Here is a 16,797-nt window from a genome sequence, read left to right on the forward strand (position 1 = left end):
AGGCTCAGGGGCAGACAGGCAGAACCGTCCAGGCTAGTGACGGGCACCTGACCCACGTCCCACCTTCAGTCCTAGTGTCTCGAACACAGCGCTGGGTTCGGCCGCGCGGTTAGCCCTCGCTCCAGTCTGGGGCATCTGCAGGTGCATGGCGGCCTAAAACAGGAGACAGCGACACATTCTGGATGTTACGCACCTGCAGTAGGCGGGACCTGACGTGAGCTCAGTAACTCTGTAAACTGGTCTTGCACTGATGTGACTGCATGACTGTTTGAATAATGTCATTCGGACAGCTTGTGAGGAAAATGTATGGATTTCTCATTCTCTACATTCTCTGTGAGATGAATGTTTGCGTAGCTTAACTTCACCAGATGGCACGAACATCAGCAATATCCGTTCTATACCCTGTCGATGAGTCAATACAGTCTCTCCCAGCATGATATATCCACTCAACTCTGGCCTGAGCCGCTGCCAAGAACCAATATTTGGCTTTTCCAGACAATACTAGCTATCATAGCCCCATGTAGGCTACTATCCTTTAGGTTAGTAAAAAGGAAATCACGCCTGAATAATGTCTTAACTGAAAATGAAAGAATTCTGACATCTGGCAAGCTGTTATCAATTGATCTGCATGTCTTCAGTTACAAAAGCAGGTTCCTGACGTATGAGAAGGAGTGTCCATGTGTGTGTATACATCCACATTAGAAAATGAGCTGATTTCTGGCATTGAGCAGCGTTTCGCCTACTCATGGTTTCCCGTCTGAAAAGCTGTGTGTGTGTGTGTGTGTGTGTGTGTGTATGGTTGTACCATTTTACATCTCTGCTCCCATACTTAACTCCAGAGAGAGAGAGAGAGAGAGGGCTCACGGGAAGAGACTGACCTGTCTGTTCGATGTGAAGGGAAAATAAAAGCCATCTCATTAATGTACTATAACTAGGACATTTCACTGGCACCCCATAATGGGAGCTGCCATGGCCTATTACCCAACTCCTCACATGGTGAGGACTAGAGGCTGAGGGAGCAAAGAGGGAGCAGGCCAACTGAGAGGCACAGGGCTGCTAGAGCTATGAGTGGATGGATGGATGCCCTTTGTTAGTAAGGGTCATATGGATCCATATGAAATAGCAAAGATGTGAAGAGTGTGTCCTCTGCATCAGGCAGAGTCCTCAGAGAGGAGGAAACAGGGAAATATTATTTATCCACAACCCTTTATTTATTCCCTCTTAAATGTCCCAGGACCATCATTAAGGAACAAGTGTTGAATTTAAAGCAGCAGGGCTGGGGGTATTGGAGAGTGGCAATAAAACAGGGAAGTACTCTGTGGTGGTGATGCCCGGCTCCAGGAAACTCAAGACTTCCAATTAAGGAGTGAGACTAAACAGACAGCGCCGTAACAGTAACGGTAACAGCAACAGTGCGCTGGGGACGACAGCTGTGTGCAGGCTCCAATGGTTGTCTAGGCATGGGGGCAGGAGATGAAGATGTAGAGTTTTGTGAAGGTAGGAATGAAAGTAGGATTGAGAGAGAGGTAGAGAGAGAGAGAGGTGCGGGGATGGAAAGAGAGAGCGAGAGAAAGATGGAAGGGAGGAAGGCTGGGTTAGAGGTGTGGGATGGAGACTAAATGTCAGAGCAGTAGTCTCCCTCCTTCACCTCTTGACTGTGTACTGTAGCGTAGGGAACACACACCGAGAGTATTCCAAAACTCATGGAGCTCTAACCTGTGCTTTGTGTCCGCGGTTGACGTAGGTACAGACGGGGTTGTAGGCTCCAGTCCCACAGACATACAGGTGGGTCCTGTTCCACGGCTCAATCAGACGGATGAAGTTCCCACACTCGCCCTGCATGGGGACAAACATAGACAAAGAAGAATGGATTATCAACATGAATGATACCCAGATAGAACAAGGTATAGAATGTCAATATTTCAATATACCAGTTTAACGGTCATCTATTTATCTAGACTTAACACTGCTGTAGGGAGACAGTGAGGCTGGTTGGTCTCCTATGAGCTGTTCAGTGCCAGTCCTGCCCTGTCTGCCTGGCCAGACAGAGGGGAACCAGGCTTTTACAGGGTCAAATGAAATCCACACAGGTGTGTGCCACTACAATGGTTTTGCTTGAACCCTTTTTCACTAAGCTAAAAACTCACATAAATACTTAGGCTGTATACACCTAGCAATACAGGCACACAAATATACGTGAGTAAAAAAAATATATACTTTATAGATGTTCAATATATGAAGAAAATACATGACTTCATGTTACAGGTGGCACAAATCACCTGACCTGAAAAATAATGCTGAATTAGTTGTGTGGAAATGGAGAGTCAACAGAAATACTTACATTGGTGTCCTTTCCACTTAGAAGACACTCAGTCTTCCTCTGCTGGGAGACAGGCCAGTGGAGCTGAAGGCAGGGGGGAAAAGAGAGGTCATTTTATAGCAATAACCCAACCCATCGCACAACCCGTTCAACATCACTGGACTTTATAGCTGTAGGGCTAAACCTGCCACAGGGATATCCAACCACGGTAATATTAGCCGACTAGGAATGGTCATATCTCGATATGTTTTTGTAGTCTTACAACCCTCATCTCCAGAAAATGGTGCAGTCAAATACAAACTGGAGGTGAGCTAATCAAAACATCCAAAGCAGGGCAGCGGAACGGAACATATGACCCTCGGGGCCGTTTCTGAGAGCTGAGGTAAATGGTTAGCCTCACCCGGGTTTATAGAGCCCTGGAGAGGAGAGGGGAGGAAAGGGGGGAGATTTATTTATTTCACCTTTATTTAACCAGGTAGGCAAGTCGAGAACAAGTTCTCATTTACAATTGCGACCTGGCCAAGATAAAGCAAAGCAGTTCGAAACATACAACAACACAGAGTTACACATGGAGTAAAACAAACATACAGTCAATAATACAGTAGAAACAAGTCTATATACGATATGAGCAAATGAGGTGAGATAAGGGAGGTAAAGGCAAGAAAAAGGCCATGGTGGCAAAGTAAATACAATATAGCAAGTAAAACACTGGAATGGTAGATTTGCAGTGGAAGAATGTGCAAAGTAGAAATAAAAATAATGGGGTGCAAAGGAGCAAAATAAATCAATCAATTAAATACAGTAGGGAAAGAGGTAGTTGTTTGGGCTAAATTATAGGTGGGCTATGTACAGGTGCAGTAATCTGTGAGCTGCTCTAACAGTTGGTGCTAATAGCTAGTGAGGGAGATTTCAGAGATTTTTGTAGTTCGTTCCAGTCACTGGCAGCAGAGAACTGGAAGGAGAGGCGGCCAAAGAAAGAATTGGTTTTGGGGGTGACTAGAGAGATATACCTGCTGGAGCGTGTGCTAGTAGGGTATTGGAGGCTATTTTGCAAATGACATCGCCAAAGTCGAGGATTGGTAGGATGGTCAGTTTTACAAGGGTATGTTTGGCAGCATGAGTGAAGGATGCTTTGTTGCGAAATAGGAAGCCAATTCTAGATTTAACTTTGGATTGGATATGTTTGATATGGGTCTGGAAGGAGAGTTTACAGTCTAACCAGATACCTAAGTATTTGTAGTTGTCCACGTATTCTAAGTCAGAGCCGTCCAGAGTAGTGATGTTGGACAGGCGGGTAGGTGTGGGTAGTGATCGGTTGAAGAGCATGCATTTAGTTTTACTTGTATTTAAGAGCAATTGGAGGCCACGGAAGGAGAGTTGAATGGCATTGAAGCTTGCCTGGGGGGTTGTTAACACAGTGTCCAAAGAAGGGCCAGAAGTATACAGAATGGTGTCGTCTGCGTAGAGGTGGATCAGAGACTCACCAGCAGCAAGAGCGACCTCATTGATGTATACAGAGAAGAGAGTCGGTCCAAGAATTGAACCCTGTGTCACCCCCATAGAGACTGCCAGAGGTCCGGACAGCAGACCCTCCAATTTGACACACTGAACTCTATCAGAGAAGTAGTTGGTGAACCAGGCGAAGCAATCATTTGAGAAACCAAGGCTGTTGAGTCTGCCGATGAGGATGTGGTGATTGACAGAGTCGAAAGCCTTGGCCAGATCAATGAATACGGCTGCACACTAATGTTTCTTATCGATGGCGGTTAAGATATCGTTTAGGACCTTGAACGTGGCTGAGGTGCACCCATGACCAGCTCTGAAACCAGATTCCATAGCAGAGAAGGTATGGTGAGATTCGAAATGGTCGGTAATCTGTTTGTTGACTTGGCTTTCGAAGACATTAGAAAGGCATGGTCGGATAGATATAGGTCTGTAGCAGTTTGGGTCAAGAGTGTCCCCCCCCTTTGAAGAGGGGGATGACCGCAGCTGCTTTCCAATCTTTGGGAATCTCAGACGACACGAAAGAGAGGTTGAAAAGGCTAGTAATAGTGGTGGCAACAATTTCGGCAGATAATTTTAGAAAGAAAGGGTCCAGATTGTCTAGCCCGGCTGATTTGTAGGGGTCCAGATTTTGCAGCTCTTTCAGAACATCAGCTGACTGGATTTGGGAGAAGGATGGGGTGACAGGAGGTAAGGGAAGGTGAAGAGGTGAAGCGTTAGTGACTGTAAGGTCTTACAATGAGTGGCTCCTTGTTGATGTCATGCAGGTCCAGGGACAGGATGTGGTCCTTGCTGCCCACGTACATGCGGTCGTGGTCCTCGTCCATACGCAGGATCCGATAGTCAGACGTGTTCAGCAGGTAGGCAAAGTGCTGGGCAGTGCCAGTGGACCTCAGCTCTGCAGAGAGAGGGGGGGGAACAAGAGAGCAATGTATCCATTTGGGACAGAAAATTGCTGTACACAAACACAGTAACATACACGCTCAACTGACACATTTCACAAACCACCCGTTAGGCATACCGATGTGTGGTTCATATGATGCTATCAACTAACACTGTTGAAACCAAACACAGCAGATCAGTGACAAGTGCTAGAGAGGGTCTCATTGTGTTGTTGACATCTTCACACTGTCTAAGAGATGCTCCTTCTAAGAAAAGTATAATTATTATTGTCTTTCTTCCACATCTCTGTCAAATACTGCCATGGACATCCGCCAAGGATGCTTTTCTCCGGTCATCTGAAGATCTGAGCTCTGACGAAATGAAGAATGCATTTGACAGACATTCCCGAGGAAACAGAAACAGGACGCTTCCTACAGAACCTTCCATGTGAGACTGGAGTGTTTGTTTGATTTGTTCTCCACGGTTCAACAGCCATGTACAGACAGGGCAGTGCTGTTTGAGAGGCCCACTGTCTCTCCACTGCTTGGGTCCTCCACCAACACTCCAACACTCTGTGGGACCCTACAGGGTAGGGCTTAGCAGGATGGTACTCATATACTGCTGCTTGACAAACATTGAGGTTTCACTAAATAAGCTGGAAGATCCTGTTACATTTTTACCTTTATTCTACTTAAACATTTCAGGAGACCACCAACAAACAACAGCTCTACGATAGCACATGTTCATGTACTGTATGTTACTTTTAGTGGTTCAATTGTGGAGATAGAAAACAGTACTGGAAGCATGTAGGTCTAATTAAAGTCTAAGGTGTGCCTGCACATAATCAGAGGAAGATGTTTGGCCATGTCTCCACTCTCTGAGGGTGTCATAGGGAGAGTGGGATATGCAAAAAACACGTTTCAAATTCGCACATTCATATTAATACACACTTATACCTGTGTGAAATAGGACAAATATGAGCAGCCACCTAAAAAGGATAATAATTATTATTATTATTAATATTGTTACGTCAACTTATGTCAAAAAACAAAATGGTCCTGGTGTATCACAGCTTCAAAGTGAAAACAACACAGCATAGTAAAAATAAATCAAATGTATCTGCTATTTCAAAAGTGTAAAAAGCAGTTTATTAATATACATGTTTATGCAGGACCTGTTTCAAAACCAGTAACTCTACTCTGGTGTGCCTGTCTAAAGCCAAAGCAGGCAAGTGCTGGGTTACATTCAAGTCCCTCTGTTGAACATAGTGAAAACGACATTCCTATGTAACTGTCTGACTGTCTCAGGAAGTTGTCTGAATACCAAGACAAGGCGGGAGTCATGCCCATGTCCCCCATCAAACCATAGGACCTTAAAATAAACTCTATCCACAGACATTTCTCAACATACTCACCACTGAATCTGATATTACCAGTCTTTCATACAGGATCTAAATATAACTCTGGGTTATATCAATAATCAATGATTAATAGCATTAGATTTGCTATATTTATACAGTTTAATTTAATACGTGTGTCAGGCAAGCGTCTGTTTATAGGTCATATGTGTGATTGACAGCTGTCAGGGACCTACTGTGCCTTTGGAAAATATTCAGACCCTTTGACGTTTTACACATTACAGCCTTATTCTAAAATGGATTAACTATTATTTTTTTCTCAGCAATCTACACATAATACCCCATAATGACAAAGCGAAAAAATAGTTTAAAAAAACAAACAGAAATACCTTATTTATATAAGTATTCAGACCCTTTGCTATGATACTCACAATTGAGATGTTTCTACAACTTGATTGGAGTCCACCTGTGGTAAATTCAATTGATTGGAGATGATTTGGAAAGGCACACACCTGCCTTTATAAAGGTCCCACAGTTGACAGTGAAGGTCAGAGCAAAAACCAAGCCATGAGGTCGAGGGAATTGTCAGTAGAGCTCCGAGACAGGATTGTGACGATGCACAGATCTGGGGAAGGGTACCAAAAAATGTCTGCAGCATTGAAGGTCCCCAGGAACACAGTGGCCTCCATTACTCTTAAATGGAAGACATTTGGAGCCCTCAAGACTCTTCCTAGAGCTGGCCGCCTGGACAAACTGAGCAATCTGTCACTCTGACAGAGCTCCAGAGTTCCTCTGTGGAGATGGGAGAACCTGCCAGAAGGACAACCATCTCGGCAGCATTCCACCAATCAGGCCTTTATGGAACTGGGTGTTACATAACTTTGTTAAATAAATAAATAAAATAAGTATCCATCTTTTTGTCATTTGTGAACTCAGGTTCCCTTTATCTATTATTAGGTTTTGGTTGAAGATCTGATATTATTCAGGACCAAAAATATGCAAATAATTTTAGAAAGTCAGAAAGGGGGCAAATACTTTTTCACAGCACTTTATATCACTGGTGATGTGCTACTGAACAGGACGTTTAACACAGACACATTCCAGGGCAGTTCAAGCCCTTTCTGATCCAGCCTGTCGGCAACAACTCAACGTGTGTTGGTTTTCAGAGGCTAGCTGGATGTGACCATCTGTTAGGTGAGGAGGGACTCAGAGAGCTACAGAGCAACAATATACCCTACAGAACACTCCATTTCCAGCTCCAAAACATATGTAATCCAAAATCATAATCACCTGATAATGTACGAATAATAGAGTGATAATGTACACCAAAGGGTGGCAACAAACACTACCACACCAAACATATGACCCATTTAAAACATCTATAGCTAGTTGCCATGTGTTTTTTTCTTCACCAAAGCTATAACATAACACATTAAATATCTATAACACTTTAGTATACTGTTATGCATTAGATATGCATATTTAGAAAATAACACTGCTCCTTTGTCAGTGAAAAATAGTTCTCTAAACAAATACAGAACATTTGCCAGGCTGTGTAGAAAATCCTATTCCATCAGTTCTCATCTGTTCTGGTTAAAGAATGGATCAGAGAGCTTTCTCTTTAGTCTCCCCTAATGCTCCTCCTGTAGCACTGAATTGAAGCGTTACTAAGAGGAGGAATCTACTGTTTCTATACCCGTATTAGAGGCCTTTCTCCTGGGGTTTGGCATTGAGCTCATTGTAAACCCAACGTGACATGGAACTTCCTGGTGTCTCGTCGAGGGTAAAACAAGAGAAAAAAAAGAGGAGGAAATCTGGAAGGAAAAGCACACCAGCCACTGTACATTACCCCCTCTCCCCTCCCCGTCCATCCTCTCCCCTCCCCTCCCCGTCCATCCTCTCCTCTCCTCTCCCCTCCCCGTCCATCCTCTCCTCTCCTCTCCCCTCCCCGTCCATCCTCTCCTCTCCTCTCCCCGTCCATCTTCTCCTCTCCTCTCCCCTCCCCGTCCATCCTCTCCTCCCCCCGTCCATCCTCTCCCCTCCCCGTCCATCCTCTCCTCTCCTCTCCCCTTCCCGTCCATCCTCTCCTCCCCCCATCCATCCTCTCCCCTCCCCATCCTCTCCTCTCCTCTCCCAGTCCATCCTCTCCCCTCCCCCTCCCCGTCCATCCTCTCCCCTCCCCTCCCCGTCCATCCTCTCCTCTCCTCTCCCCTCCCCGTCCATCCTCTCCTCTCCCCTCCCCGTCCATCCTCTCCTCTCCTCTCCCCGTCCATCTTCTCCTCTCCTCTCCCCTCCCCGTCCATCCTCTCCTCCCCCCGTCCATCCTCTCCCCTCCCCGTCCATCCTCTCCTCTCCTCTCCCCTTCCCGTCCATCCTCTCCTCCCCCATCCATCCTCTCCCCTCCCCATCCTCTCCTCTCCCAGTCCATCCTCTCCTCTCCTCTCCCCGTCCCCGTCCATCCTCTCCCCTCCCCATCCTCTCCTCTCCTCTCCCCTCCCCGTCCATCCTCTCCTCTCCTCTCCCCGTCCCCGTCCATCCTCTCCTCTCCTCTCCTCTCCCCGTCCATCCTCTCCTCTCCTCTCCCCTCCCCGTCCATCCTCTCCTCTCCTCTCCCCTCCCTGTCCATCCTCTCCCCTCCCTGTCCATCCTCTCCTCTCCCCTCCCCGTCCATCCTCTCCTCTCCTCTCCCCTCCCCTCCCCTCCCCTCCCCCTCCCCTCCCCCCCTCCCCTCCCCTCCCCTCCCCCCCTCCCCTCCCCTCCCCTCCCTCCCCTCCCCTCCCCTCCCCTCCCCCGTCCATCCTCTCCTCTCCTCTCATCCTCTCCCCTCCCTGTCCATCCTCTCCTCTCCCCGTCCATCCTCTCCTCTCCTCTCCCCTCCCCATCCATCCTCTCCTCTCCTCTCATCCTCTCCCCTCCCCGTCCATCCTCTCCTCTCCTCTCCCCTCCCCGTCCATCCTCTCCTCTCCTCTCATCCTCTCCCCTCCCCGTCCATCCTCTCCTCTCCTCTCCTCTCCTCTCCTCTCCCCTCCCCGTCCATCCTCTCCCTCCCCTCCCCGTCCATCCTCTCCTCTCCCCTCCCCGTCCATCCTCTCCTCTCCCCTCCCCGTCCATCCCTCTCCTCTCCCCTCCCGTCCATCCTCTCCCCTCCCCGTCCATCCCTCTCCTCTCCTCTCCCCTCCCCGTCCACCCTCTCCCCTCCCCGTCCATCCTCTCCCCTCCCCGTCCATCCTCTCCTCTCCTCTCATCCTCTCCCCTCCCCGTCCATCCTCTCCTCTCCTCTAACCTCCCTGTCCATCCTCTCCTCTCCTCTAACCTCCCCGTCCATCCTCTCCTCTCCTCTCATCCTCTCCCCTCCCCGTCCATCCTCTCCTCTCCTCTCCTCTCCCCTCCCCGTCCTTCCTCTCCTCTCCTCTCCTCTCCTCTCCCCGTCCATCCTCTCCTCTCCCCTCCCGTCCATCCTCTCCTCTCCTCTCCCCTCCCCGTCCATCCTCTCCTCTCCTCTCCTCTCCTCTCCCCTCCCTGTCCATCCTCTCCCCTCCCCGTCCATCCTCTCCTCCTCCTCTCCCCTCCCCGTCCATCCTCTCTCTCCTCTCCTCTCCTCTCCCCTCCCCGTCCATCCTCTCCCCTCCCCGTCCATCCTCTCCCCTCCCCGTCCACCCTCTCCTCTCCTCTCCCCTCCACGTCCATCCTCTCCCCTCCCCGTCCATCCTCTCCTCTCATCCTCTCCTCTCCCATCCCATCCTCTCCTCCCTTCAACCCCCTCTACTCTTTCCTCTCCTTCTCTCCTCTCCTCTCCCCTCCCCGTCCATCGTCTCCTCTCCTCTCATCCTCTCCCCTCCCCGTCCATCCTCTCCTCTCCTCTCATCCTCTCCCCTCCCCATCCATCCTCTCCTCTCCCCTCCCCGTCCATTCTCTCCCCTCCCCGTTCATCCTCTCCTCTCCTCTCATCCTCTCCCATCCCATCCTCTCCTCCCTTCAACCCCCTCTACTCTTTCCTCTCCTTCTCTCCTCTCCTCTCCCCCTTCCTCTCCCATCCCATCCTCTCTCCCCTTCTCCTCTCACCTCCCATCCCCCCCGCTCCTCTCCTCTCCTCCTTCCTCTCCCATCCCATCCTCTCCCCCCTTCTCCCCTTCTCTCCTCTCCCATCCCCTCCTCTCCCATCCCCTCCCCTCCCATCAAACTCCACTCCTCTCCCCTCTCCATCCCCTCCGCTCCACTCTCCTCTTCTCCCCTCTACTCCTGTCTCCTCCTCTCCCCTCCCATCCCATAGACTCCTCTCTCCTCTCCCATCCCCTCTGCTCCTTTCTCCTCCTCTCCCCTCCCCTGCTCGGCCCTCTGCTCAGACAGACAGAGGCACCGGGGAGTGTGCTCATATTAAATGTTGATCCAGTGCTCATAATGGCGGCAGGCTCCGCCACACTGCCTCAGAGGTCAAGCCACCTGTGGAAACAAACCCAGAAGGCCTGTAAAAGGAATGGGCAAACACAGAGCCACCATCAGCAAGCTTAGGCACACTAAGACAGAGGGGAAAATGTGCTGCGTGCATGATCAAGATGGATGGAGGTTTTTGACTGGGCTACTTCATTAGATGTCATACCATTTGGCAAGAAGGAGGAGAATGAGTTTTGGTCAGGCTTGTAGTGAACAGGGTGCTTTATGCCACAGTTTCTTAAAGATCTGCTTCTATCTATAGCCAATGTCAGGCCAAATACAAGACATGCTTGTGCAGGTTCTCTCTATAATACAGGACAGGTGCATGATCTCTGACAGCAGAGGGAGTGAAGCAGCTGGAACTAGGCCTCTGTGCAGACCAAGCCGGGGAGCTTTACTACATAATGGGCCTCCCAGGATGAACTCTGAGCGATGTTTGCCAGCTGCATTAGGGCATGACAGCATTCTCACCACATAGACTTAGCCTGGAGATTTGGAGACCTGGTTCAGTCTATTAGAGCAAGATCAACTCTTAAAGAAGTCCATTACTAGGTGTAGCTGACTCTGGGGGGTCTGTAGGACACAGAGGGAGCAGAACAATTCCCCCCCCCTTGGAATGGCAATGCCTCTATTAGTGGGAAAAGTGAGACTGCCGATTGCCACTGAGAGAAGCTGATCCATGTACTCCTGATCACTCAAACACACACATGCACGCAACAAGTGCAAACAGACGTTATTGCCTTGAGTAATGGTGTGCAGAGTGGTAGGTGAAACCTCTATCGCTTGAGCTCAGAACTCTCAGTAAAGTCTTTGGTGGCGGTCCTGTCCATTCTCTCCAGTCTACTGAGCATATGGACAATCCTCTCCATACTCCGTCCGGATATCTCCAGCTAGTGCTGGCTTACAGGCCACTTCCTATTACTGAACATTCCATTCTATTAGCATAAAATGTTAGTGGATGTGGCTTGGAGTCATGTAAGAAGACGCCCAAACCCACTGTTTCTTAATGGCATATTCTCTGGTAGATGCTCCAAATCCCACCTTAACCACACTGCTAAACGTATGCCTATCCCTGACGTTAAATTAAGACCAAAAAGCTATTTTCTTTAGCCAATTTGGACTTTATGGCTGTGGTATTTAGTGAGCCTCTGTGCAGACTGGTTAGGGGAGGAAGGCACAAATCAAAGGAAGATCTCAGAAGCCTAACAGTCAAACAGGGCCATCCATTCCACCTCCTGAGAGAATACTTGGCAACTGACGATGATCTCCCATGGCTGCAGGCACGCATGTTACAACATATCTCCCCTTCTTCAATGAATTGCCCATGGGTCCAGTTTACTTTGAAAATGTATGTTTGAGCATGATAATGTTGAGTTCAAGGGTGTATATTCTTGATATCCCCTGGGTATACTGCACATCTATATTTCAATGCAAAAATTATTAACATAGGTTAATGCTGTCTTATATAAAATAATGCACAATCCACTGTGGTATGAAATAACTAAAGGAAGAAGGATTTTGTAGATTTGTATTGTAGACTGTATTAATGAATCATGTTTTGTGGCGGGCTCAGAAACATGAGCACTTCCTCTCATTAAGGAAAGATTACTGCATGATTTAAGCGTACCCGGCTCAACCCATATTAACTCTCCTGGCGAATCTACAAGTCGAATAAGGCGAAGGACTGAATAATGGAAAACATTTGTATGTTTAAACATAACACAGGGGGAAAGAATACTACAGGCACCTGACTGTGCAGCTCACATCAGCTACATCAGCCTGATGTGGGTGTTCCACCCGGCTACATATTTCTCTGGTTTGAAACTGGGTACATTAAAAGTGTGGGCTCTGCCAAAGAAAGATGGAGCATAGCATGTTACTGCATGAATCCTGCCTGTGTCTCTGCGGGGCCTGGAAGAAGAGGAGGGTGGAGGGGTAATGGGTTGAGGGGCTGAATAGTTACATTAAATTTGTCAATTTGAGACTGTGGCGGAAATTGCAAAGAGGTTTGGCTCTAAACCACCTGAGCTAACTAGATTTTGTCTGTGGTTTCTCTTTTGTAATTTTTTCATCATTAGAGTTATAGTGAAGACAAGAATACAAGCAGCGCCATCAGTTTATCCTGTTACATTGATTGGGGCGTATTTATTGCAAAGCCAACAATGCAGTTTGGATAAACTGACACATGCCAATGCTTTATGGCTATGCAATAAAGTATAGAGACAAATATTCTGTGAGCTTGTTATGGGTGATCACAGAGAGCCTGTAGCCTACGATTACAGCCAGAGCCCCTCGGAGCGAGGCAAAGCGTGGTATGTGACTTCACACACACTGGAGTGGCAGGAGTGATAATAGCAGTGTTTAAGAGGGGCTGGGAGAAATGGCATGCTCACCCACATGAAAGGAGGTGCACGTCAGAAACCCGGGCATAATCATTTGAAAGCTGTCAACGTAGTGAAGAAAAATGTCAGAGTGGTCAGCATTACTTCCCTACGCCCACTCCGTTCCAGAGATGGGATCTCAAACCCTATAGATTTAGGACCTAAGGAAAAACCTATCACCAATAGGAGGACAGAATGATGTCGGCAGCTCCATCCCCTTTTTACGAGGTGCAGTAATGTGTCAACCAGGCAACGGTGCCGCAGGTTTAAAAGCTTTGCCCGTCATTCAATACCTTATGGAAGTCTAAATCAGACCCTCTCATTAACGCCTGTGTTACTCTTTTCTATCGGCCATATTTAGAAAGTGTCTTCTGCCTGTAGCCCTGTACACAGTAAGAAAGGCTCATTTGTTCTTAGGCAGACTCAATATCATTGGTTGGTTAGACCTGCCAGCGGTATGATGGACCTGGGGATGGGCTCAGAGCTCAGGCTCTACTATCTGGAGATCAGAGCTACAATCATTCACTGTCATTCTGTCCTCGTCGTGTTCTCCTCCATGGTACTACTGTAAACATGCTTCAACTAGTTTGCGGACACATATGAGAAAATGCTGCCTCCAGTGTTTTGGTTGATTTATCATCTAGTGATAGATGTATCTAATCACTATAGACACTAAAATAATGTGAGAGAAGCTTTGTATATAATCAGAGTTTTTCCAGAAGAGCTAATCAGCTGTTAGTGGCCCAGCTTGTGTTTAACTTTAGAAATGCAGTGTGATATTTAGCGGTTGGGCTTGAATGAATTTGCACGTTCGTCGTATGAAGGAGACGAAGGTGCAGCGTGGTATGCGTACATTCTCTTTATTAAAAGAATGAACACCGAACAAACTAACAAAATAACAAACTAACCGTGACGCTATACAATATAGTGCTGACAGGCAACCACACATAGACAAGATCCCACACCAGAAAGTGGGGAAAGAGGCCTGCCTAAATATGATCCCCAATCAGAGACAACGATAAACAGCTGTCTCTGATTGGGACCATAACAGGCCAACATAGATATACAAAAACCCCTAGACCTACAAAAATCCTAGACATACGAAAACCCTAAACATACAAAATACTAGAGTACCCACCCTAGTCACACCCTGACCTAAGCAAAATATATAGAAAACAGAGATATCTAAGGTCAGGGCATGACACTCGCAATTAGTTTCAGGACAAAGCAGCAAAAGCACATGTGCACACTGCACAGTAAACACTCTGAAAGACACCACAAAGTTACTCTGAGAGGGCTCTCTGAGTACTGTATGCAACCTGGTCCTAGCAGGGTGTGTTGCCACCATAACCATAACGGTGGAGAATCCGGTATATTTCCACAGATATGGCCCATCTCCAGATACCTGCATGTCTTAGACAGGTTGTTATTTCTCGGCTCTGAAAATCTGACACAGCTTTCACAACGGTGACTTCCTGTAGTGGGAAGATAAAGGGCCAGATGGTGTGACTGTAACTGAGCAGTATGACAGGTGACATGAACAAGATGTGTCCCCACTGCCCCTTCACAGCAGTAGGGTCCTCGTTATATACAGTCCCCTGTATTAGAGCTAGCTGCTCCACTGGCGTGGATCTCCAGCACACTGGTACAAGGTTATGTCTGACAGTCCCAGCTTGCACACAGGGGAGAGCCTCTTCTAATCAGCAGCCCGGAGCGACCAGCGTCCTACAGCTAGCGTCCTCTTTGATTTACCTTCAACAGCTCCTTTCAACACGATTTGTCTTCATGTCAAAGATTAACAGGAGTTGTTTGGATTTGCGTTGGCTGCACGCATCAAGGCCCGAGGAGAGGTGACACAATGTTAAAAGAATGCCTGTGTGATTGCTGGAGGTTGGTCCTGTAGAGTACAGTGTGTACGAGTAGCTGTGCAGCTGCATTTAATGAAAATAAATGATGAGGGCATGGAGCATGGAAAAACAGCACCTGCTGCTTACTTACCTAGTGCTTCTAGAACAACACTGAGAGGTAAAGAAAAATGGACAGGGTCAGAGGGGCTGGCGGTGTCAGATCAGATAGCAAATATGAATCACCAGATAAGAGAAATACAAGAGCGCGGCTTCACGATTATAATGAGGAGATATGATCAGACTTCCTTAGGGATGCCTACGCGCCCCATGGAGGGGGGGGGGGGTGGTAACCTGGCATATTTGTCTCTCAGTGGAGTGGTTATGCTTCCCTGCATGTCTTAGTGCAGAGACAGCCCAACGCCTTGATGCCGAGGGGGGGGGGGGGGCTAACAAATAGAGACTTGACAGCATGCCTCGACCCTGTGCTGTGTATGTTACCAAACTGCTACCTCTTACACGTACAGCCACTATCATAAGCCTTCTGATTTCATCTTCCAAGCTTAAAATATTATTACTGTAGTAGCCTACATGGATAGCAATGCTCGTCTTCCTTTATAGCGTATACTGCAGGAAACATACCTGTATATTCAGCAAGAAAGACATGCTAGAAAAAGAGACCCCTATAAGCAAATAATCAGGTGTCTTGGATTTTGCAACTTCAAAAGTTACCTACTATCAGCCCACCCCATCCAGTCCACCCCATCTGCTGGCTCACAATAAAGCATACCTGCCCAGGTATTCACGACATGCTGTTGATAGTCCATTGCGGTAAGCTCCCTTTTTATGAAATAGGTGTGTCCCAGCACTGCTCAGGAATGTCTCAAACCACGGTGTGTGTGTGTGTGTGTGCATGTGTGTGTGTGTGTGTGTGTGTGTGTGTGTGTGTGTGTGTGTGTGTGTGTGTGTGTGTGTGTGTGTGTGTGTGTGTGTGTGTGTGTGTGTGTGTGTTTGTCAGATGCATGCACATGTGTTACTCGATGAAGATCATTAGTGTACAGGTCTGACCCCACAGAATGTAGAGGATCATGTGCTGTGATGCCCATGTCACCCACTGCCTCTGATTTACCACCATCGCCAGCTTGTTATCACTCCTCTACCCCCCACCCCCATGGCCCACCCGCTCTATAATTAGAACCAATTAATGGCTTCCCCACCTCCACCCCCCTCTTGCCCACTCTTTGCTAATGGTATCAATTTGTATACACTGTCAGCTCTGATGGGCTCTCATGCGGAGAGATGGCCCTTATCACTGGGGGCCTCTGGCTCCTGTCACCTAAGCCCTCTCCTCTTCGACAGGCTGGCTGGGGGAGACATGTCTGGGTCTGGCAGGGTGTGTATGGGGAGGCATGTCTGGGTCTGGGAGGGTGTGAACGGGGGAGGCAAGACTGGGTCTGGGAGGGTGTGTATGGGGAGGCATGACTAGGCCTGGGAGGGTGTGTATGGGGGAGACATGTCTGGGTCTGGCAGGGCGTGCATGGGGTATGGGGAGGCATGTCTGGGTCTGGGAGGGTGTGTATGGGGGAGGCATGTCTGGGTCTGGGAGGGTGTGAATGGGGAGACATGTCTGGGTCTCGGAGGGTGTGTATGGGGGAGGCATGTCTGGTTCTGGGAAGGTGTGTATGGGGGAGACGTGTCTGGGTCTGGCAGGGCGTGTGTGGGAAGGCATGTCTGGCTCTGGGAGGGTGTGTATGGGGGAGGCATGTCTGGTTCTGGGAAGGTGTGTATGAGGAAGGCATGCCTGGGTCTGGGAGGGTGTGTATGGGGGAGACATGTCTGGGTCTGGCAGGGCGTGCATGGGGTATGGGGAGGCATGTCTGGGTCTGGGAGGGTGTGAATGGGGAGGCAAGACTGGGTCTGAGAGGGTGTGTATGGGGAGGCATGACTGGGTCTGGGAGGGTGTGTATAGGGAGGCATGTCTGGGTCTGGGAAGGTGTATATGAGGGAGGCATGACAGGGTCTGGGGGTCTGGGAGACATGTCTGGGTCTGTATGGGGGAGGCATGTCTGGGTCTGGGAG

At 48.5% G+C, this 16,797-nt stretch overlaps 1 protein-coding gene across 4 annotated transcripts in view; it reads right to left on the minus strand.

Moving 5' to 3' along the window:
* LOC135540208 (semaphorin-3F-like) overlaps window positions 1-16,797 on the minus strand; it is a 116,392-nt gene that overhangs the window by 35,814 nt on the left and 63,781 nt on the right. For 2 of the 4 annotated variants that reach the window (XM_064966694.1, XM_064966693.1), the window contains exons 3-6: window positions 4,561-4,721; window positions 2,342-2,404; window positions 1,717-1,836; window positions 64-153 (exon numbers count right to left, since the gene is read on the minus strand). In XM_064966694.1, coding sequence (XP_064822766.1) covers window positions 64-153; window positions 1,717-1,836; window positions 2,342-2,404; window positions 4,561-4,721 — 434 coding nt within the window. The remainder of the gene's footprint in view (window positions 1-63; window positions 154-1,716; window positions 1,837-2,341; window positions 2,405-4,560; window positions 4,722-16,797) is intronic. The other 2 variants (XM_064966696.1, XM_064966695.1) reach the window with 1 other exon arrangement.

Source organism: Oncorhynchus masou, chromosome 5 (assembly GCF_036934945.1).
Source record: "Oncorhynchus masou masou isolate Uvic2021 chromosome 5, UVic_Omas_1.1, whole genome shotgun sequence".
In the NCBI taxonomy this organism is placed as follows: Eukaryota; Metazoa; Chordata; class Actinopteri; order Salmoniformes; family Salmonidae; genus Oncorhynchus; species Oncorhynchus masou.